Here is a 22,072-nt window from a genome sequence, read left to right on the forward strand (position 1 = left end):
AATTGCTACAAAGAAAACCCATACGGGTTCCTCGAAAGAAAAGCCTCAGAGTTGAAGAAAAATTCGTCCCGGTCCGGGACTCGAACCCGGGACCACCGCCTTTCCGGGGCAGCCGCTCTACCATCTGAGCTAACCAGGCGGCTAGCAGATGCAGGGCGAAGTCGAATTTGTCGACAACACGAAGCAAAGGCAAGAGTTTTACGTAGTAGTTCTGCGGAAACCCGCAAGGTGGAGAGAAGTAATGAATGAAGGGAAAATCGGACATCCACCCGTTCATAGCAATTGCTACGAACGGGTGGATGTCCGATTTTCCCTTCATTCATACGGGTTTTCTTTGTAGCAATTGCTACGAACGGGTGGATGTCCGATTTTCCCTTCATTCATTACTTCTCTCTACCTTGCGGGTTTCCGCAGAACTAACCCGCCGTGGTTGCTCAGTGGCTATGGTGTTGGGCTGCTGAGCACGAGGTCGCGGGATCGAATCCCGGCCACGGCGGCCGCATTTCGATGGGGGCGAAATGCGAAAACACCCGTGTGCTTAGATTTAGGTTCACGTTAAAGAACCCCAGGTGGTCAAAATTTCCGGAGTCCTCCACTACGGCGTGCCTCATAATCAGAAAGTGGTTTTGGCACGTAAAACCCCAAATAGTATTATATTATTATTTCCGCAGAACTACTACGGAAACAAGAGCTACGCAAAACGAAAACGCGTCGAAAACTAAAGGTACTTTTTTTCAAACGGGCTCACAGGCCTTGTATTGACATAGTTGGCGTGGAGTTAAGGAATTAATTAATTCTGCGGTATGACGTACCAAAACCAAGATTGATGAGGCACGCCGTAGTAGGGGACTCCAGAATAATTTTGACCACTAAGGGATCTTCAACGTGCCCCCAACGCACGGGACACGGACGTTTTTGTATTTCGTTCCCATCGAAATGCAGTCGCCACGGCTGGTATTTGATCCCGCGACCTCGTTCTTAGCAGCGCAACACCATAGTAGGCAACCACGGCGGGTGCGGAGTTAACGAATGAAAAGTTTATTAATTAATCAGCACTAATTACTCGACTATATTAAGGGCCCAAAAATGCTGGCGGCTTCTTCCGGGGTTGCTAAAAACATACAGTTCATTTCATCAACACGGAAGTCTTCGCTTTAAAGAAAATTATGGTGTAACTTGGTTAATAACCAAGGCTACGAGCAGCGCGAGAGGAGACGCGGCAACTCGTAAAAGTAGCTGCACATCCAGCCGGTCTCGTACCGCGTGTTAACGCTGTCGCCAGCACCGTCCACAGCACGCGCCTCGCTCCTTTTAGAGGCAAGTGCCTTGACCTCCGTAGAATCATTGTACGTGTTCCTTTCTTTGTCCGTTGCTGTAGCTTTCGCGGTTGCTCTAGAGCAGCGTGCCTCGAGGCACCCTACGCTGGAAAGCTCCACCTCCCCCTTGTCTTTTTTTTTTTTTTTTCGCCACCTCCTTGTTTCAGCTCGATCGCGATGCAACGGTCTCGTGTAGCGCCGACGACGAGAGTGAAGTTCGGCATAGTAGGATGCAACGTTAAAAAAACAGCAGTTGGCAACCAAGGCACACGGGCAGCGCGACGTTGTTACTCCGCCAGCCGATCACAGAAGCAAACGAAATCGTCGTCATGCGACCATTTCAAAATGGCGTCGTACTTGATACCTGCGGAGCGTCTGCTGTTCTTGATCTCTTCTTCGGCGGAAGCGATGAGGTGTGCAACAGACATGTACAAAGTGTATGGAGTCTGAGCATTTCACTCTTCAAAAGCCCGCGGTACAGTTCATTTCACTGCTGCACCCGTTTTACTCATGAAACTTCACTGCCGACTGAAGTGAAACTTGACAATAAATTGTTGCAGTTAATCAAGCGTTTTATTTCCGTTCAATAAAAAATTACGCTTTCGCCATTCCACTATAATAGGCGAGGAAAACGTATAAAATTACACGCTTACAATTTTATTTTTGTGGTTACCACCTTATTTAGGTAACAGGGGAAGTTTGAAGTACGAACTATTTGCAGCCTCGCGGAGGAACAGTGGCTGGCGGTTATGAGGGCGTGGGCGGGGCTTCACTGCAGACTTGAGTTGTATCCGACTATAGTGCTCTTTTTCTTTTTCTTCCTCGAGCGCGATGATTGTTGATGGAATTGCTACATTACCACTAAGTACTAAAAGTGTTCCAGGAAGGTGGCTCATGGGCGGTGCACTGGCGCTGTTGTTTTCTTTTACCTTTGCCACACATTGGAGCTTGTGTTTTGGGCTTCTACTGTAAGTGTTGTGGATTTGCCTCCCTGTAATACTAATAAAAAAAAAACAGGGTGTCCTAGCAGTGCATTCATTTCGAGTAACACTTTTTAGAGGACTCGCAGATTCCATACCGTGAGGTGCCCGTTCTCTTCCGTCTTCTAATTTTATCTTACACCCTCAACCCCAAACCGGGATAAATAGAAAACATTTTTTTTTCGTAGTTAAATTATCCGTTCAAATGTTTTGTGTTCGGGGCAACATTGGGACGGTCATTTTAGGGTAGCCAATACGACAAAGGTCTTCATGCCGACGCTGCGAATGCAGCAGTAACGTCGCTGCAGTAGCTATCGCTTCGGAAGCCATGAGAGGATTCCACGGCGCCTGAGGGAGCGTGACTTCAGCACACTGATATGTTGACTTCTGTTGACGAACGTGCGCGCTAGTATGTGCGGCGTCCCTTTCTTTTGTTCTTGTCTTGTTTACATCCCCCGTCTCCTAGTGTAGGGTAGTAAATGCGACGTGCTTGCGCGACTTTACTCGTTTCATTTTGCCCCCCCCCTCTCTCTCTCTCCGCACTTCCAGTGTTTTTGATTGTTCGTGGAGTGGTCTCGCACCGCGTGAGCCGCACCTCACTTCGCAATAAACAGTGTTGATCCATTATGGGAGCGGCAGTGTATCACAAACGAGGACGGAGAAAATAAACCACGGTGCGGCGGTCAGTTGTCAACTGTGCTGTGGCACACAAAACGCGTCGGTTAAATTACATTGCGCAAGTCCACGGAAGAAACTATGAACGAATTTGCTTCGGCTCTGTGGGTGTGCACGCTACATGGCGCGTGCCCCTAAGAGGCGCAACAATACCAACCAACCGACCGGTTTTGAGTTCCTTTGACACTAGTGATGCGCGAGTCGCTTAGGTGCTTTACATGCCTCTCGCGTAGTCCTGGTGTAGCCTCGGGACCTGAAAAATCCTTGAGTCAATTTTGACTTGATAGCGTTAAAGACCCTGTGTCATAGAAAATCCGGCTTCGGCGGACTTGTCCGTGAGCGAAAAGTTCCGTATATATTTGGATGTATGTATACACCACGCCTTGCTATACGACATGCGGTATATGCGGGTTGTGTTGCCAGACCATTCTATCACTAAAGTTGCTCATACCATATCTTGCATTGTTGACTAGGTTATTCCTCGGAATTTTGAGAAAGACAGCCTCAAACAAATGTCATGAAACAAAACACCGACAACGCTGTCTTTTATGATAAAGTCTTCTCAGTCTGAAATATTAAAAGTGCGAAACAATGACAGAAACCTGAAAATTATATAATTTTTCTGGCTCGGCATTGCACTACCTCCGGTATTGGCCCACGCAAGAGGCCGCGTTCCTACCAGAAAACTCGCCTTCGTGCATACGTTTGCCGCCGGCGTTTCCCGGTAAACGTTAGGCTTACATAAGCTACAGTTGCCGGGAAGCGTGAGAAGCAATCGGGGATCTTCGAATGATATCGCGTTTCCCTCTTAAAGGCGGAGCTTGAGCGGCCTCCAAGTATATTTTTTTTTCTCTTTAACTCCGGGCTAATTGCACTTTGGACACTTAACTAACAAACATGAACCATCTCCAGGAATAAACCGTGCTGTTTCGCAGTGTTGGGATGAAAATGGTGAAGTTTGCGTTTCGTACCACATTTTAAGGCTGATATCACGGCGCGCGCATCAGAGATGGGCAGCAACGAACAAGATACGACAGTCTTGTTTACAAGCGAGCAGGGCCCGCACATTGCGCTTCAGTTCGAGGCTCGTTCGCGTTACGTTATAGCGTTTTCACTAAAACCGTCAATCGAGTCGTTGTCAGAGGCCGGCTCAGCTTGCCACAGTATGTGTGTCGGCGGGTAACTATGGCACGTCGTTCCGGGGTAGGCTTTCTGTCGGGGAGCGACACCGTTTCGTTTTCGTCCCATGGCAAGCTTTGGAGGCGCTCGACTTTCCAGGACGATTGCCAATGTCGTCTCTCGATGGTGCCACACTGGGCAGGGAGGGCTGGGTCATCCGTAACTGGGCTCCTCCGGTCCGTGTCCTCATCCGCGGCCATATTTGTCTGCTCCTCCACCTCGTGCGCTCGTCTGCCCCTGTTTTGCTGTATTGTGCGCCCGTGCGGAAAGTGGGGGCGCGTTGAGACGTTATTTCTTTCTTTTTTTTTCTCCCGCGCTGCTGCTTGCCGAGCATTTCTCGCTTGCTTTCGTCGCTCGGTCGCTATGATGCGCCGCTTGCGCGCGACGCGGAGATGAGGTTGGTGGGGAGGCGGCCGCGGTGCTCCTCCGGCCCTCTCTGGTTGGCTGCGGCCGGGCGTTAGTGTATCCTTGGCAGGCTAATTGACTGGCGGCCGGATAGCTGGCTGCCGGCACGCACCCGAGCCGCCGGTAATTACGGCCGAGCCACGGCGGCGACGGGAAACGAGAGACGACGAGCGTCTCGCGTTGCGCTGACAAATGGCGCCAATTTGGACACCCTCACGGTACCCCCCCCTCCCCCGTTTCTGTACCCCCGCTGCGTTTTGCCACTGCGACCGTACCAAAGAAACGGGAGCTCAGCCCCCCTCCCCCCCCCCCCCCTCTATATTCCTTTTTCGCACGGTGTCCAAGCGCCCTGCTTTTCTGTCCCGCTGCGTTTTTGGTTCATCGGTGCCTTCTTTCTGTGGCCGCCTGCGCGATTCTTTGGCGTTCGCTACTGCTGCTACGCGTGTGCCGCGTTGGCCACCGGAGAACGCGCTTCAGCCATCCTGAGCCGGAGACTCTAGGAGGAGGGGTGCCGCTCGCGCCTTCGTTGCCCGCGATAAATAAGGTGCCAGCGGCCGCTGCGGCTCCTGTGTCGCGTGTATACGGTGCGCGTGATGTTGCTTTTCCCACAGGGGTCCTATGCCGCGTATGAAAAGCCAAGCTCAGTTCATTGCATGTAATTGCTTTTTTTTTCTTCTTCGCTACCGTGCGAGAACTTCGCGCACTATAGAGGGAGAGAAAAACGACGTATTTAGTACGGTCCGGCGCAGTACGAGTCTAGTCATTACTTTGGCTGCCAAATTACTGCGTTGGCAGTGGGAGTCATGCTTGTTGGTACGCCGTTACGGACTTGGCGTCTTCATTCGGCAGTGCCAAAGACGTCAGAGATTGAGAAATAAGACGAGGAAAAGGTGTTTCCTTCCTCGTCCCTGCTAAAGAGATCGTGTTGTAATACCGGAGAGATCCGTACCTCAAAGTTGAAGGCAAAGTTCAGCAGAGCATGATGGTCCACGCTTGGCGATGAAGAAACAGTTTCACAAATGAACTATCCCCATAAGAGCAGTCGATGTCCCTAGCCTCCTCTCATGTAAAAGGAGTGTGCTTGTGTTGTCAGTGGGAGGAAAGGGAAAGAGTGTGGGCGTGCTTGGCGCGCGCGAGAGAGAAGACGTTGAGCCTCGTAGTTGTATTGCTGGTGCGAAAGTGGGTCCAACTACGCCATGTGATTAGTCCGATCATTAAAGTTTGCTTCCTGGATGATATGCATCTCATTGTCAAAAGCAGTTGTAGATTTGCTCTTCGCTAGTCCGTTAGTTGTCTCAGGAGCAGCATCTGCCAGTCAGAATCGTGCCGCCGCGATCTGACAGGTACGCATTCTTTAAATCACTGGTTTAAATGCATACACACAGGCAGGCACCTAACCCTCTCTCTCTCTCTCTCTCTCTCTCTCTCTCTCTCTCTCTCTCTCTCTCTCTCTCTCTCTCTCACACACACACACACACACACACACACACACACATTAAAAAAACCTAACACTCACCTACCTTAAATATAATCCTGAAATATTGTTAATACCGTCCCATTTACAGACAACCAGCCACTGCGAGCACAACAGTTAAGTTGCGCGCTTTGTGTGCAGCAAGGCTTCAGCCACAACACGCGCAGTTGTTCTGCCAACGGTGTTATAAGTAAACTGAATCGCTCGACTTATTGACTTCGCTTAATTTATTAACCAAGGTACTAAGAGTATTAGCACCGGGGGTTTTCCCCACTCCTGACCCCCCCCCCCTCGCCCCAAATACGAATATTAAATCGGAATCCTGGATTAACGCCTTGATTATATTGCACCGTTTAAGAAGGGAGAGATGAAAAACGATGGGAGGGGAGGTTACGTGAAATTAGTACAAACTCCTTGAACAGCTGCCCCAATGCGCCGCGTAACACTTCTCAACATCGGCTTCGCGCATGGTTTGGTCTGGCTTCTGCTTGACGCTTTGCTTCCACGCATCGTCCCTTCACGTGCCCTTGGGATCAGTAGCAGCTTGCTGACAGCAGCGCGTGGCCCCTTTGCGAGAATCCTTATTCGTGACTTGGCCCCCGGGGACATTGATTGAAAAGGCACGGGTCGAATGCGATTCGTATGACGAAGCGATGTCTTTACACGTGTGTTAAAGCTGTCGCAACAGGGCCTAGCTGTGGAGCGTAAGGACGCGCGTTCGTCTAGCTGCCGGTTTCGGAAGATGGTGAACTGATAAAAGTTGCTGGGACTATTTGATTTCTGAACCAAAGGAGATTAACTCAGAAGCTGCGAGCTCCGTTGAATTCGATGCAGCCATCGCTGCTGACGTATGCATACAAGCTTGTCACACACATTACTGAAGTATAAAGTGAAGTTTAGCCACGAGAAGCTAACGCATATAGGGATGCATTAACGAGTCATGAAATATTTATAAAACCAATTTAACGCGTACAAGCGTTGATGCCCGAGCGAGGGGAGCACATATGCTGACGTACGCTGCCTGAAGCAACACCAATCCAATGCAATGGCAAGTGCGCGTCGTCTTCGGCGACATGGCTGAAAAGGTGTCGATTTCTTTGCAACGGAGCTGTGGCGCCATCTGTCACTGCGGGGCGATTTTTGCCGTAGCAATGACATATATATGACACCACCGTTTTGTTGCAGTGACATCGCGAGCTGACTGTGTGTGACCTTCATCTCTCGATACCGAGAATAGATCTCAATAAGACCGCCGAGATAACGCCCAAACCTTGCTGCCAATATTAGATGCCGTGTAGCGCACCTCCAAAATGGCAGCCGAAAATTTCCAACGGCGAAGCAATCGCGTTCGGTGCCCCGATGTCGCGCGCGCGCGCATGGGCGAATTTTCGCGCGCTGCCAACTTCCGCGTGCCGCTACTGGAAGGTTCGGTCCCCTAAGGGCCGCAACTCGTCATAATTGTGGGGAAAAAAAGTGCGGCCCTTACACGAGTCTATGATAAAGCATAGCGAAAGTCCACACCACCATTCATTTCCAGAGAGAAGGGGGCACGAGTTAGAAACATCTACCCGCTCGGCATGAAGCGGCCATGCCTAGGCAGGCCAGGTTCCGCCATGTTAAGAGGAAGCTTTAGCTCGAGTGCTCCTATCTAAATACATGTAAAAGGAGAATTCGTCTTTCTCGGCAACCACTGCAAACAAATTTGACGAGGTTTGTTGCATTTAAAAGAAAAACTTAAAATCTAGTGACTGTTGGTCTCGAATTCTTGAGTTAAGTCGTCAATCTTTTATTAAAAATTGGCAAAAATCGAAAGTTTTCAAAAAACGAAACTATCAAGTTTACAACTCTGTAACTCAAAACGAAAAATATAATACAATTCTGTGAATTGTATCTAATAGTACATCTAAAGCGGACAAAATTGATATGTTACGCTTGAATATAAAAAAATTAATAATAGGGAAATACAACTTTTGCAAAACCCTTGTAACCAACATAGCAAATTCACGTAAGATGTAAAACGACATATTGAATTTGTCCGCTTTGAATGATCTAATGGATGCCGTTTACAGAACCGCGATATCAGCTCTTGATGCAAGAGCTATGAATCTGTGAACTTCGTGCTTCTATTTTTTTCAAACGGCCAAATATTTGAAAATCTTTTTAAGAAAATTCAAGCCCTAAATCGAAATTCCGCTTTCAACAGTCACTAGAATTTAACTTTCTCTTTCAGATGCAACAAATTTCATTAAAGTAGGTACAGGGGTTATCTCAGAAAAGCGTTTCTGCGTTTTGCATGTACTTGAATAGGCCGCGTCGGAGTTGGGCCCGAGCTAAAGCTTCCCCTTAAGGCGATGTCATTTCCACGGCATTCGTGCAGCGAAATTCGGCGGGAGGTTTCGACAAGAAATGAGGGCGATCAATGAGGTTCATGCGACATTAATACATTAGCACTAGTTTACCCACGTAGAAGGCGCAGTGTCCCTCGTTACTCTTAATTGTACAGTACACAGAATACAAACGCAGCCACCAATGCTACTATCGGAACACGCGGCACGTGTCCGGACTTGCTTGGGAAGGAAGTACATCTCCTGACGGCCGAGCGCCAACTGCCGCATTCCGGTGCGCTGAGGCGCTCGCCGCCTCCGTCAGCTGCCTCCTACCCTTTCACTTACGTTGGCTTCCTCTCCCCTCCCCTCTTTTGCACTACACAAGCCGACAGGCGGGTTTTCTCTCGCATGACTATTCTAATGCTGACGCATTAAAAACCAAACCTGCGGTAAAACATTTGTATGGTGACATCAGCGCGGGCAGTTGACGTTGGCCAGCTCACCTACCCCAGCCCGGTACATTGGGGTGTTAGGCGCGCTTGGGGCAGTTTATGTTGTGGCCTCGACTGCCGACTCTGATGAGGAAATACTCCCGCCTTTCGCCACTGCAGCCTCGGAAGTGGACGCGTACTTCCCCCGCAAGGACGCTGGCGCGGCCGCCCGCCGTCCCGGCAAGTGGTCTTCTCCCGCAGACAGCGAGGCTACGCAGAGAAGTTCGGCACTGGCGCGACAGCTGGAGCAGTTTCCTGTGGCGCCCAATAACCCGTTCAACGAGTACACGCGCTTCGACGGCAAGGTGAGCGCACGCGCGCCAAAAACTAATAATAACCGGCTTACCTCATTTGCGCTTCAAGCGTGACTTCAATTGCTCTGTGGGGGGAAGTGGAGGGGTGAAAGATTGACATAGGTGTGGATAATATGTGAGGAAGTGCTCCTGAGATATGAGCAAAAGTGGGCCATGGGGCAGAGTGAGAGTTTGAAGAGGGCCAGCGTATGGGGCAAGATAGCGCTTCCCACTGGTTCCTGTGTAACATACAACAGGGTCAGGCACACATGAAAGAATCTCAGAATATGGCTGCATCAGCACATAATGAATGTCCAGAAAGTCTGTGCCTGTTTTAATGTTCTTATAACCTGAGAAATGATAGACTTATTTGCATGGGACAAACTGTGTTGCAGATGAAAGAAACTAAGATATTTTCAGGAAGAGGACAACAAGATTTCACAACTCCAATTTAGCTAGACTCTTGAAATTGTGCAACAGTGATCTGCAGTATAATAAGCTATGGGTGACCTTTTGGTGCAAACCGTCGTGGTGTTCATTTAATGCTATTTGGTTTCATTTGGTGGGCTTGAGCAAACGAACAAGTTCAAATCAGGTAGCAGACCCTGGAGAAACTGCAAGCATGGATTCGAAATGTCTTTACGAGCAATATGCTTCAATTTTTATGTAATTCTGCAAATGCAAAGCTTAAATGTTTTGCACGTGATTGTGGACATAACTGAAACCTCATGTGTAATCTTAAGGTGGAATCAAGCAACACAGATGTCTGAAAAAGGCCTTGTTGAAGAGCATCTGCAATGTCTGTGGGAGACAAGTGCTGCCGCCTGGGAAGGGGATTGTACAAGTTGTGCAGGGCTTTGTTGTAGCATAAGCAGAATTGTGCACACACATTTGTTGCAGAAACTTGCAGGTTAACAAAAAAAAAACTTGAGAAGGAGTTAAGGACCAGGCAAACAGCGATGGAACAAAAAATGCTAGGCATAACCTTAAGTGACAGCTGTTGGAATCAGAAAGTAAATGAGAGTAGTCAATATTTCAGTTGACATTAGGAGGAAGAAATGGAGCTGGGCAGGCCATGTAATCCATGGGGCAGATAACCAGTGGTTTATTATATGTGTGGATTATATATGGGTATATGTGTGCCAAGAGAATGGAAGCATAGTCTACAATGGCAGAGCATTAAGTGTTGCGATAAACTTAGGAAATTTACAGGCATAAAATGGGGTGAGCTGGTGCAAGATGGGTAATTGGAGACTGCTTGGGAGAGTCCTTTGTTCTGCAGTGGACACGAATAGGTTGCTGCTGCTGATGGTGATGATGTGATGATGATTATTATTTGTTTTCCAGGTGAGCGAGCCAGCGCACCGTCGGATCAATATCTTCATGAGCATGCTGCCTCCAGAAGAGCGGGGCTTTCCCATAGTGGTGTCGGCGCTGCCTGGTGCCCGAATCCAGGACCTCATAGGCCTCGTATGTTGGCACTACACCAACGAGGGGCGTTCACCGAAGCTCAGGTATACTTCTCTTTTCCCCCACTTGTGCTGGTCCACGAAGTGAGTTTCTCTTTATTGCAGTGGCCCGTCTAGCTTCCATATTCCTTGAAAGTATTCCCTTCATAAATATGAAAGGGAATATGCAAATTGTTTTCAAGAGGCCGTAGTAGTGACACACTGACGCATCCTGTATAAATGTTTAACTAGATAAATGTTTAACAGAAATGTTACTTATTGTATATTACCATGTCAGGTTCGAATCCACAGATCACAGGTAATTGTTGTTTACAAATGGATTCAGTGCTTCCTGTAATATTGGGCATGCCCTTACCTGCATTCTTATATCTTTTATGTCATGCCATTTCTATGCATATACTTGCAGGGAAAAATCTCTTGCTTACTATACTGACGGGGGGTAAGAAAAGTCACTGTTTTTGCATGCCACCTAAACTTGATACCTGCTGCGTATGCTTCAGCCTTAGAATGCTGCTGTGGGCCTCCAAATTTCAGACAGTGCTTCTAGGGTACGACGATAACCAGTTTTCGTGCCAGTACTGTGGTCCATAGTCCCTCTTTCACTTTGGCCGTTTGCCACAAACACTACCAGGTGTATGCCACAAGTATGTCAACCCATGCCAACAGTCTTCTGTAAACAAGCAATGTTTTCAAAGCCACTTTGACTCAAATTATGTTAGCAATACTGTACACATGATCTGGAGACACTGTAGCTGTTTCATATACCTGAACACATTAGAAAAAAAGATTATTTATCACGGAAATCAAGAGCTGGAGAGTCGGGTATGTGTTATGTACCTATGCTGCCTTTGTCCAGCAGTCAGCAGAGTTTGTTGCTTAACAACAGTGGTCATTGGTGGCAAAGACATCTTTGAGTTTGTGAGGTTGTAAATTCGCTTTATGCTCTTTCAGTGAGCCGTCCATGCGAGGCTGGCACATCCATGATCACATGTGTCTCAAGTATCGAAGCTGCCGAGATTGATGAACAAGAAGTACCACTGTCACATTTCAAAGATTGCTGCAGAAGTACAAGCCACAGACACTGCAAAGTGCTTAAATCATTGTGAAATTTGTTTGTGAAACCATCCTGCATTATCCTGAAGGTGGCAGCTGGTCTCTCTTAATGTTTTGTGTATATATACACACACACACATACATACAGGGTGTCCCAGCTAACTTGGCCCAAGATTTAGAAAAAAGCTATGCGTTCTTCGGAACAGAAACTGTGTGGATGTCGTTATCGTTTATCTAAACTTACAGTACCATCATTTTGCTAGTCTTTCTTTGAGTAATTAGCCGAGATAAATTAACTTTTTAAATATAACTTGAAATGTTCAGGTGTCAATAGGAAAGTTGTGGAGCTTCACAAATATTGCCCAACCCAGGTACTTCCGACGAGATAGACTTAGCGTGGCCGCTTTTATTCGGGAAAAACGAAAGCCCGCGGAGTTTTAAAAATACCACCTGACTGCGCGCTCTATGCGCCCGAATGCGCCGCGATTACAGCGCTCTCGTGAGTGATTTGTAAAAACATCACCAGCACCACGCCTTCCCTTCACTTATGAGAAAGGGCTTCAACCTTTGCTTGGCTCTGACATTACCGGCAGCGACTGTTGACGGCATTCCGAAAAAGCGCTTCGTCAGCAGCCGCTCATGCCTGTCACCGAAGAACGTGCCGTCGTCAGCCGTTTATTCCGGTATGACGAGAAGAGCAATTTTTTTTCCAGCGTTCAAGTCGACGTGGAATAGAAAAAAATACACTTGGAACATGCGTCATACATCTGGAACCTTTGCGAGAGAAGGCATCATTTGTTACAACGCCGCTTTTCTTCCAAGCTGTGCCAGTGGCTAGATGCATGTGAGCTCGACTGTCTATTACTCTCGTGCCGCGCAACCGTTTTGAAGAATTCGTTTGCAGTGCCTAAGGCATGCCGTACTCAAGCGAGCAGAAGACGAACATGGTCTTAGCCTTGGGAGCAGCACGGGGCGACAAGAGGAAAGTTGCCAAGGTATACCGAAATTGGCAATATGGAGAAAGACTTAGCGCGAACACAATTATGAGGAGTTGCTTGACGCTGAAAAAAACAGGTAGCTTCAAGAAGACGCAGCACAGAAAGGGGACCATCAGTGAAGAGGCTGAAGGAGATATTTTGGCTTTCATGACTGCAAACCCTCATTCCAGCATGCGTGACGTGAGTGGTGAGGTTGGCATTTCAAAGTCTTCAGTGTCAAGAGTTCTTACGAAGGCTGAAATGCATCCGCATCACTTCCAACTGCATCAAAATATGCAAGAAAGAGACTTTCAATGGCGGCTTGAGCTAACAACGCCTTGTAAGGCCCAGTCGAAGATTTTCGCTGTTATCTTCCTCTTGCATTTTTAAAGCGAACTTGGTATCAGCACGATGGTGCACCAGCTCACAGCAGCAGCCTTGCCCGAGCCTGGCTTGACGAAGCCTTCAAATGCCAGTTGGTCAGGCGGCATGGGCCAGTGGCATGGCCTGCGAGGTCACCGGACTTGACACCTCTTGACTTCTTCTTGTGGGGACATGTGAAAGACCGAGTGCACCGCAAACCTACAACTACACCAGAAGCGCTAAAAGCAGAGATTGCTGATGCCTGCAGCCAGATACTGTCTTGCGTCATCAAGAAAGCTACATCGGACGTGCTGAAAAGGTGCCAATACTGCATTATGGTAGAGGGCGACTTGTTTGAACACATTCTTTAGGCAAACATCACAGCGAATATATCTCTACAACCTTATCCATGAAAGAGCCATCTGTCTGAAACTTTTGTACGACGTGAAAGAGGCACGTAAGTAATATGAAATTACAAATTCTCTGCCGACAAGGAATGGAGAGGAAGCTAAAAAATAACCTTCCATGTCAGTTTACAATTCTTCCTTTTGTGACAACCAGCCTAATTCACACTACGTTATCAAGCTTGTTATAATGCCTGTTTGCTTGTTGGGGTCTTGCTCCCAAATTCTAACTCATGAGCTTGCCATTTTTCCTCTGCATGCATTCTGATAGCGTGAGAGTGCAATTATCGCCGCAGAAACGGGAGCCCGTATTTCAACTGCCGCCCGAACCCATTGGCGCTTATCTCGGAACCAAGCGCAATTCGAAGCTCGGTCGTGGCAACACGAAAGGCGTGAAGCGAGCAATGTTTTTAACAAAGCACGGTTAAGAGCGCTGTAATCGTGGTGCATTCGAGTGCACAGAGCGCGGTGTCACATGGTATTTTTAAAACTCTGCGGGCTTTTGTTTTTCCTGAATAAAAACGGCCACGCTAAGTCTATCTCGTTGGAAGTGCCTGGGTTGGGCAATATTTGTGGAGCTCCACAACATTCCTATTGACGCCTGAATGTTTCAAGCTATACTTAAAAAGTTAATTAATTTATCTCGGCTAAGAAAATGATACTGTATGTTTAGATAAACGCTAACAACATCCACATGATTTCTTTTCTGAAGAACGCATAGGTTCTTTCAAAATCCTGGTCCAAGTTAGCTGGGACACCTTGTATATATTTACCGCTGTATCCTAAGCACCAGTACAACATTGCATGGGGGTGTGAGGGGGTGAAAACATTTTACAAAAATAAAGAAATGCAGGTAATTGCTGCACATCATGAAACAAGCATCAAACTACAAAACTAATTAAACAAAGCAAATAAGACGATCGTCAAACTAGAGAAAAAAACACATTGTTAGCTGATGTGGCAACAGTGTTTTGTTGTGAATCATTTCATGTGGTAATCATGCATTGTAAAATAGAAGTCATATAACCATGAGGTCATGGTTTCAATTCAGCATAACAGTGGCCACTTTCCAATAGGAGTGCAATGCAGCAACGCTTGTCCGCTGAGCGTTGGGTAGAGTTAAAGAACCAAGTGTCGTGAATGTTAAGCTGGATCTCTCCATTACAGGATCTCTCATAGCCCCTGTGTTGTTTTGGCACTTTAAACAGTGTCATTCATTCACTCAGGCACATAAAATCATCTTTAGTGTCCCTCTAATCAGCCATGCCTGGACCAGGTGTGTTTGTGACCTTGTCCACAAATATCCGAAGGCAGGAAAAGTGTAATCTGACTGGCGCTAGAGTGACATTGTGACAGCTTGATGCTGATGTCTCTGGTTCTCTGACATTTTGTGTGCTCTCCGCATGTGTGCACCCTTGCAGGCCAAGCGTGTCTCAGTACTGCTTGAGGATTGCAGAAGAAAGTGGGGAAATCGACGAAGACTTCCCTGCACTGGACCCTAGAGAACCTGTCACAAAGTTTGAGTTCCCATACCTGGCCTTGGCGGAGGTGGAGAGAGAAGATTTTCCCGCTGGACCCCTGCTCACTTTGTGAGTTGCCTTTCCAGCACAGTGGTGCAGCCAGCAAACTTTAAGTTTGTGGCCCTTTGCATCATCACCTGAGTGTGTACTGTTGCATTCAATATGAGCGTCAACGCGCAAGCTGTGGCTCAAGCGCGCTGTCCCAGTTGAGCGAGTGGTGCTCTCAAAAATAAGTTAAAGAGAGTTGTACCATTCGAACAATGCATATATCCCACTGCTTTCGGTTGCCCGCGTTAATTGTAGCGATAATACACTGGCTCTCGGAGCACTACAGATACCCTTGGCCTTTAGTGCCGATGCTTCATCATGGCACACCGCTGCCCCAGCTTCGTAACTATTCTCATTTTTCTTTTCCTCTCTCCCTTTTATTTCTTCAATAGAGTGACAGCTGCCTGACAGGCCAGTCTATTGTTACTCCTAGAAGAGAGTAGACCGTGGAAACACAGGGGTATACGCATTGCTGGAATTGCAAAACCGTCTGCACTTTTTTTCTGACAGCACCACACCTTAGCACCACCCACTCGACTGGGAGAGCGCTCTGGCCACGGTGCGCGTGTTGCAGCTCACACTGAACATGATAGTACAGCATAGACCACTCATAACGTAAGTCGCTGGAGTCTCGAATACCTGCTCTAGTAAGTGGAACGCCGCTCTATGACCAAAAACACATTTTTCAAAGGCTGCAAATGTGCAAAACATGTATAGACCAAGCATCCGCTCATATACAAGAATTGAAGCATGCGACCTGAATGTTTGCATCCTTTTAAATTTACAAACGTAGAAACGTTAGTTTTTGTGGACCTTTAGTCTTCGCGTGAAGCAAAGTAACACAGAAAAAAAGAACTGCATCAAGGAAAGTGAATCTGACTAATTTTTCATACTGGCTTGATTATTCAGAATTCTCCGTGGCACTGTCACCAACTCCACAGAACTAGTGTAGAACAGTGACCAGCTTTTTTCTTCCTTCTTTCTTTCCTTCCCTGTACCTTGTTCATTTGCTCTGCATCTCCTCCTCCTCTGCATTCCCCTTGACTATTCTCTTCTCTCGGTCGGTGTACCTTGTTAAGAAGTGCACTCACTGTCTCACTTGTCTGTGGGATTCTCCAACAGCCACACTGTACAGTTGAATCTGGATATATCGAATCTGAAGGGCATGGCAAAAAAGTTCGATATATAGGTCATTCAACATATAAAATAAAAATATTATACACAACTTTTCAAGGAGATTTACCAGCTGTTTGTTCTACAAAATACCGTATTTACTCGCATAATTATCACACTTGAGTAATGATTGCACCCCTGAATTTTGTCGTCAAAATTCTATTTTTTTTTATTTCTCATGTAATGATCACAACCCCGAACTTGCCGCAGCAATATGTCATGTGCCAAGTCTAGCTAATGATGATCAAGCTTACCATCTGTCGAATGCTACGCGAACGACTCTTCAAGACAAACCAAGCGGTCTGCACACACCAAACATTCTTAAGTAAATGCCGCATTTCATTACTTTCATCACTTTCCGCACTTCCATAACTAAAAAAAAGCTGCAACCAAACTTGCCTTTATTATGTGTAGGCTTTATAATAGTTGTGGTCAACAACAACAAAAAAGGCACCTTTCGATTCTTCTCGTCTGCACTCGTGGGCACGCAACAAATTGCGAGCGGCAATGATAGTAGCCATGTTTACACTGATACGTTAAAAGTGTACCCTATTCATACGCCGACGCTTGTACCACAGCTAAGATATTCGTCCACCCTTAGTGGAACGTACCGTATTAGGATAGTAGTGAAGACAGATGCCGCAGTTTCCGCAGCATGCCGGTCATGTGTTTCTATGTCACTGGCAGCTAAGCATGCCCATCTGTTTCTGTCCCCTCAAAGTAGACATCGCTATGTTATTGCCGCGAACTTGCTGATATTAACGATATTATTCATTACTGATACGGGAGAAACTGTTTCAATGCATGTAATGTACTCGCAAGAAAAAAAAAAAATAGCGTTCGACGTGTTCGGCTTGCTCCGCCAGCCGCCATTTTTGTTTTGGTGTCCTGCAGCAAACGCGGGACGAAAAAAATTTTTTTTTCTTTTCGTGGGAAATTTAACTCGTGTAATGATCGCACCCCTGATTTCGCATCAATTTTTCGGACAAAAAAGTGCGATCATTATGCGAGTAAATACGGTAATTCGTTATACGTGGGTTCGATATATCCAGGTTCGACTGCAACCAGTTTTTCGTGTCGCGCTGCTGCAATATACGTGGTATGCATATACTACATCGAACTCTTTGGGAGGGTAAACGCAAGCTGGAAAAGAGCTTGTTATAGCCAGTTTTTCACTATGAGTGGTTAGTGTATTTACTCACTTAATGATCGCACTTTTTTGTAAAAAAAATTGACACAAATTCAAGGGTGTGGTCATTATGTGGGTTAAATTTCCCGTGAAAAGAAAATTTTTTTCATACTGCATTTGCTGCGGGGTGACAGCAGGTCAACAAACAGGCAGCTGTTGCTGTAACAGTGCAGGACACCAAAACAAAAATAGCGGCTGGCGGGGCAAGCTGAATGCGCCGAACTAGATTTTTTTTTGTTCTCGTGAGTACATTGTGTGCATTGAAACAGTTTCTTCCTTATCAGTAATTAATAATATTGTTAATATCTGCAAGTTTGCGGCAATAACGTAGCCATGTCCACTTTGAGGGGACAGGAACAGATGGGCGCTTAGCTGCCAGTGACATAGGAACACATGGCGGGCATGCTGCGGAAACTGCAGCATTTGTCTTCACTACTGTCCTAATATGGCACGTTTCCACTAAGGGTGGGCGACTATCTTAGCCATGTTACAAGCGTCGGCGTATGAATAGGGTACACTTCTAACGTATCAGTGTAAACGTGGCTGCTATTGTTGCCGCTCGCGATTTGTTGCGTGCCCATGAGTGCAGACAAGAAGAATCGAAAGGTGCCTCTTTTGTTGTTGTTGTTGACCACAGCCATTATAAAGCCTACACATAATAATGGCGAGTTTGGTTGTATCCTTTTTTTTTTTTTGTCATGGAAGTGCGGAAAGTGATGAAAGGAATGAAATGGGGCATCTGCTTGAGAAGGGTTGGTGCGTGCAGACCGCTTGGTTTGTCTTGAAGAGTCGTTCGTGTAGCATTCGACAGATAGCGCGATCATTATTAGTTAGACTTGGCACACGACATATTGCTGCGGCAAGTTCGGGGTGCGATCATTACACGGGAAATAAAAAAGAGCGAATTTTGACGACAAAATTCAGGGGTTCGATCATTACGCGAGTGCGATCATTATGCGAGTAAATACGGTACTTTATAAATGGTCTATAGCTGTACATCACATGGCTAAAGCTAATCAACTGTGTGATTACTTAACCCATGGTGAACATCTCACAGTGCAAGAAAGATACGCCAGTTAGGCAAGAAAGCAACACATATAAGCTCTGCACTTTTAAAAACAACTGCATTTTTTTTCATTAGTGAACGATACAATTATACAGTAAAACCCAAGTTTCACGTTCCTGTGTGTTATGTTTCCTTGGCTCATATGCTGTGAAATGCCAGTCCCATTTTGTTTCCAAACAGTCATGTGTTTTAGGTTCCCGTTGCATTTCCATACTTTCCAACTCTCCCGAATTTTTCCTAAAGCTAACAAATTTGGGCTTTATTGACGATTTTACGATTGTTGAAGTTTTTCAAAATATACCACTCACGGAAAAGGTTAGCTAGTCCGTCTCAGAACCATTGGTTAAAAGTTTTATGATGAAAAGACAGAAGTGAGTTACTTGCTTCTTGCAAGTTTTAACGGACGAGTTCCTGAAGCAGATAAAATGGGCAACAGCAAAGTCACTGTGACTTCAAAAACAATTTTTTCGTTGTCGTTATTTGCTGTGTCAAGTTTGTTGGTGGTTTCGTGCTGTGTCTAAATGTAAATCCTCGTTAATAATGTAGATCTAGACCTCCATATAACGAATTAGGTAAAATCGGCAATTTGCTTTGTTATATCGAAATTTCCTTGTACAGTTACACCTCGATATAACGAACTTTAATATAGCGAAGTATTTAACTTTTCATAACATCTTGCCCATACAACACCATGTACTTAGAACATCAACATAACGAAGTGTGTTTGTACATGATTTCAATATAACGAAATTTCATTGCCACCGCCAAGAAATGGCGAGACAATAAATGGAAACTTCCACCTGTACAGATGGTCAGATAATTACAAGTGGCTGCTTGCAAATGCAGCTCTCAAATTCTGCACTGCAGAGTGACAAGAGTGACAGCCTAAGTGGAGACGCATCATGTTCCGTATAAAGTCCAAGTGCGATAAGATCCTGTCGTGCCCCATGCACTGTGTGCTTTAGGTGCAAGTGAAAGTGTACGAGGGTGAGACAAGAAAGATAGCTTCACAAGTGCTGCCTTACCGCCCGAGCAAAGGGAAAGAGGGGGAGCGAGCTTGCAGTAACGCAATCATGCGCGCTGGAAGGGACGGAGGGCGGGTAAGTTAGCGTGCATCTGGATTTCTGGTGCACGTCTGGGCTGTGGGTGTGAATCGCTGTAAAAGCGGCTGAGCGCACAGCCACGCATCCTCCTTTAGAGGTAATCTACCGCGTGTGGAAAGAGTGGGAGTGCCAAGACTGCTTGGGACTATGTAAGCTGTCTTCCGGCGCGCACATGTAGTATTGGAGGCTGTGTAATCTCGAGCTTCGGTAACCCGTTGGAGGGAGACGTGGACGAAGCATTCACTCCCCGCTGCCGGCGCTTTTCCTGATACAATCGTCCCAGTGTGGGTAACGCTATCGGGCGCATGGACGGAGTGTGCGTATGTGCTCTTGTGACTTGTTTCTTTGAAACGTACACAAGCATGCACTAGTTGAGCATTGTTTAGAACATGGCCGGTGCACACAATTCTGCAAACCCATCATGGAATGTCGTTTTGCTTCCTTGAACTGCCTACAGTGCAATTGTTGCATTTTTAGAGGAAAGGCATTTTCGATTGTATTGATTGTACTGTCTACCAGAACTCTTCTGGGTGCGAGACAGCAATCTTACAAGAAGCGTATGCCTGTGGCTTTGCGAATCCCGGATATTAAAGGAAACTTGTGCCTAAAAAATGCCGGCACCCCAAACATAATGGATGTAGCAATAAACCTGATGGTGGTGGTCTTTCACGGATGTATGTAGCAGTTGAACAAACTTTGTTTTGTTTTTTCTTTCCATTCTTAAAGGAGCTGCAGCTCTGTCATGGGTTCCCTTATGTTTGAACATTTACAGTGCTTAGACAGGATAACAGGCAAACGCGGCGGCTCGCCTGCAAAAGATAACATATATACATGTATCATTCACACATCTCTTCTTGTAGGCGCCAATAGGGATACTCTCCTTGACATTAGAACTGAAATGAATATTGAATAACTTCACGTAGGGAATTCCAAAATCATATAGCACAGTCTATTCAATTCATTTTCAAATTTCAAATAATTGCACACCCTTGATTTTGATTCAACATGTCATGTTCAAAATAAGAAGTCTGCTTTAAGAAGCAGGTAAATATAAGTTCTCCGTGTGAATGCAGAAATAAATAAGTAAATAAATATAAATAAATCTTGCCAAGGAGAACATTTCTGCATTTCACATGTGTTTATATAGGGAAATTAGATTTGGAATCTAGCAAAAGTTTCCTCTTAGAAATCAAGCTTTTATGCAGAAAACTAATTCAATTGGTCGTTTAAACTTTGCTGTTGTTAGTAACATCACCAGCGCTAACATGGCAGTTTTTTATAATCGGGCAACCACACCTAGGCAATATTTTAGCTATAACAGCTGCCTCAGTTGTGTATCTAATATTCTAGGTTCGACTGTTTGAGCTCTGAAAGCACTGGATTGTTAATTTGATGCAAGTAAGTCTACTAACCATATCTTGTTTAATGATGCTATTATGTTAGTGGATTAACTGTAAGACATGTAATACGGGAGCACTGATCTTTGCGCAAGCCTCTGCGGTCTGCAGAGCCAGAGCACACTATGCCTGCACCTACCTCTAGTGGTCATGTAAGAGTAGCATGGCGAAAAACCGACCACTTTAGCTTAGTGGCTATTGTATGGTAGCTCGAGGTCGCGCGTTTCGATCCTAACTGCAACGGCTGCATTTTGTTGGGGGCGAAATACAAGAACGCTTGTGTACTTCAATTTAGGTGCACATTAAGGAACCCTAGGTGGTGAAATATTAATACAGAGTACTCTACTACAGCGTGCCTCATAATCGTACCATGGTTTTGGCACGTAAAACCCCAGAATTTAATTTAATTTAGTTTAATTTTTAACATGGGGAAAAATCTGTTGATGTCACAGCAGCTATTCAGTCAGGTCAAGCAGTAGGAATGAGGTGTTGAATTTATCAGCTGTATTTTCATATATGAAACCCACCATTGCATGTAGCCTGTAGACCCAGTTACAGCACTCAGAAAAGACCCCCCCCCCCCAACCCCCACCCCCAAATAAAATTTAGCTATAATTTGTACAGTGAATGACACGCCACATGTTGAAAGCTTTATAAAACCAGACCAATAATGCCGTCCAGAAACAACCTCCTTTTGCGACTTCATGTTGATGTTGAGCACATGTACACGCAAAATGTTGCGTTAGGTGCAGCTTCACAGCACCGTATAATGCATTGCCACTGAAGCAGAGTTTGTGTACAGTCAAACCATGATTTAACCATGTCGTTTTTTTTTTCAGCAAAAACTTTCATTAAACCACCAATTTTGTTCAGTGAAGGTTCCCATGTTTCAGTAGTAAAATCCACACAGGTTCCTAGAGCAGTCCTAGAGCCAGATTCACAAAACTTTGTGAGTCAAGTGACGCATCTCCTCCTCTACTCTGGCACCAGTGGGTGAGAGCAGCAGCTCTTGGAGGCAATCTGCGATGGGGTCAAAGGCTAGCCGACCCGAGATAGCCGATGGCTTCTTGTGCACTGTGTTCTCGCGCGCCTAGTTCATGTTAAACTGAGAGGCAGCGAGATGGGAAATTCACCCATCACTGCTGCCGCTCTTTATTAAGCTAGCGTTCA

At 46.1% G+C, this 22,072-nt stretch overlaps 1 protein-coding gene across 3 annotated transcripts in view; it reads left to right on the forward strand.

Annotated features, from left to right (window-relative positions):
- Nucleotides 1–22,072, forward strand: part of Sin1 (SAPK-interacting protein 1) — a 136,707-nt gene that overhangs the window by 75,227 nt on the left and 39,408 nt on the right. For all 3 annotated transcript variants that reach the window (XM_075685914.1, XM_075685907.1, XM_075685900.1), the window contains 3 exons: nucleotides 8,968–9,152; nucleotides 10,488–10,654; nucleotides 14,828–14,995. In XM_075685914.1, the coding sequence (XP_075542029.1) occupies nucleotides 8,968–9,152; nucleotides 10,488–10,654; nucleotides 14,828–14,995 (520 nt within the window). The remainder of the gene's footprint in view (nucleotides 1–8,967; nucleotides 9,153–10,487; nucleotides 10,655–14,827; nucleotides 14,996–22,072) is intronic.

This window comes from Dermacentor variabilis, chromosome 1, assembly GCF_050947875.1.
Source record: "Dermacentor variabilis isolate Ectoservices chromosome 1, ASM5094787v1, whole genome shotgun sequence".
Lineage (NCBI taxonomy): Eukaryota > Metazoa > Arthropoda > Arachnida > Ixodida > Ixodidae > Dermacentor > Dermacentor variabilis.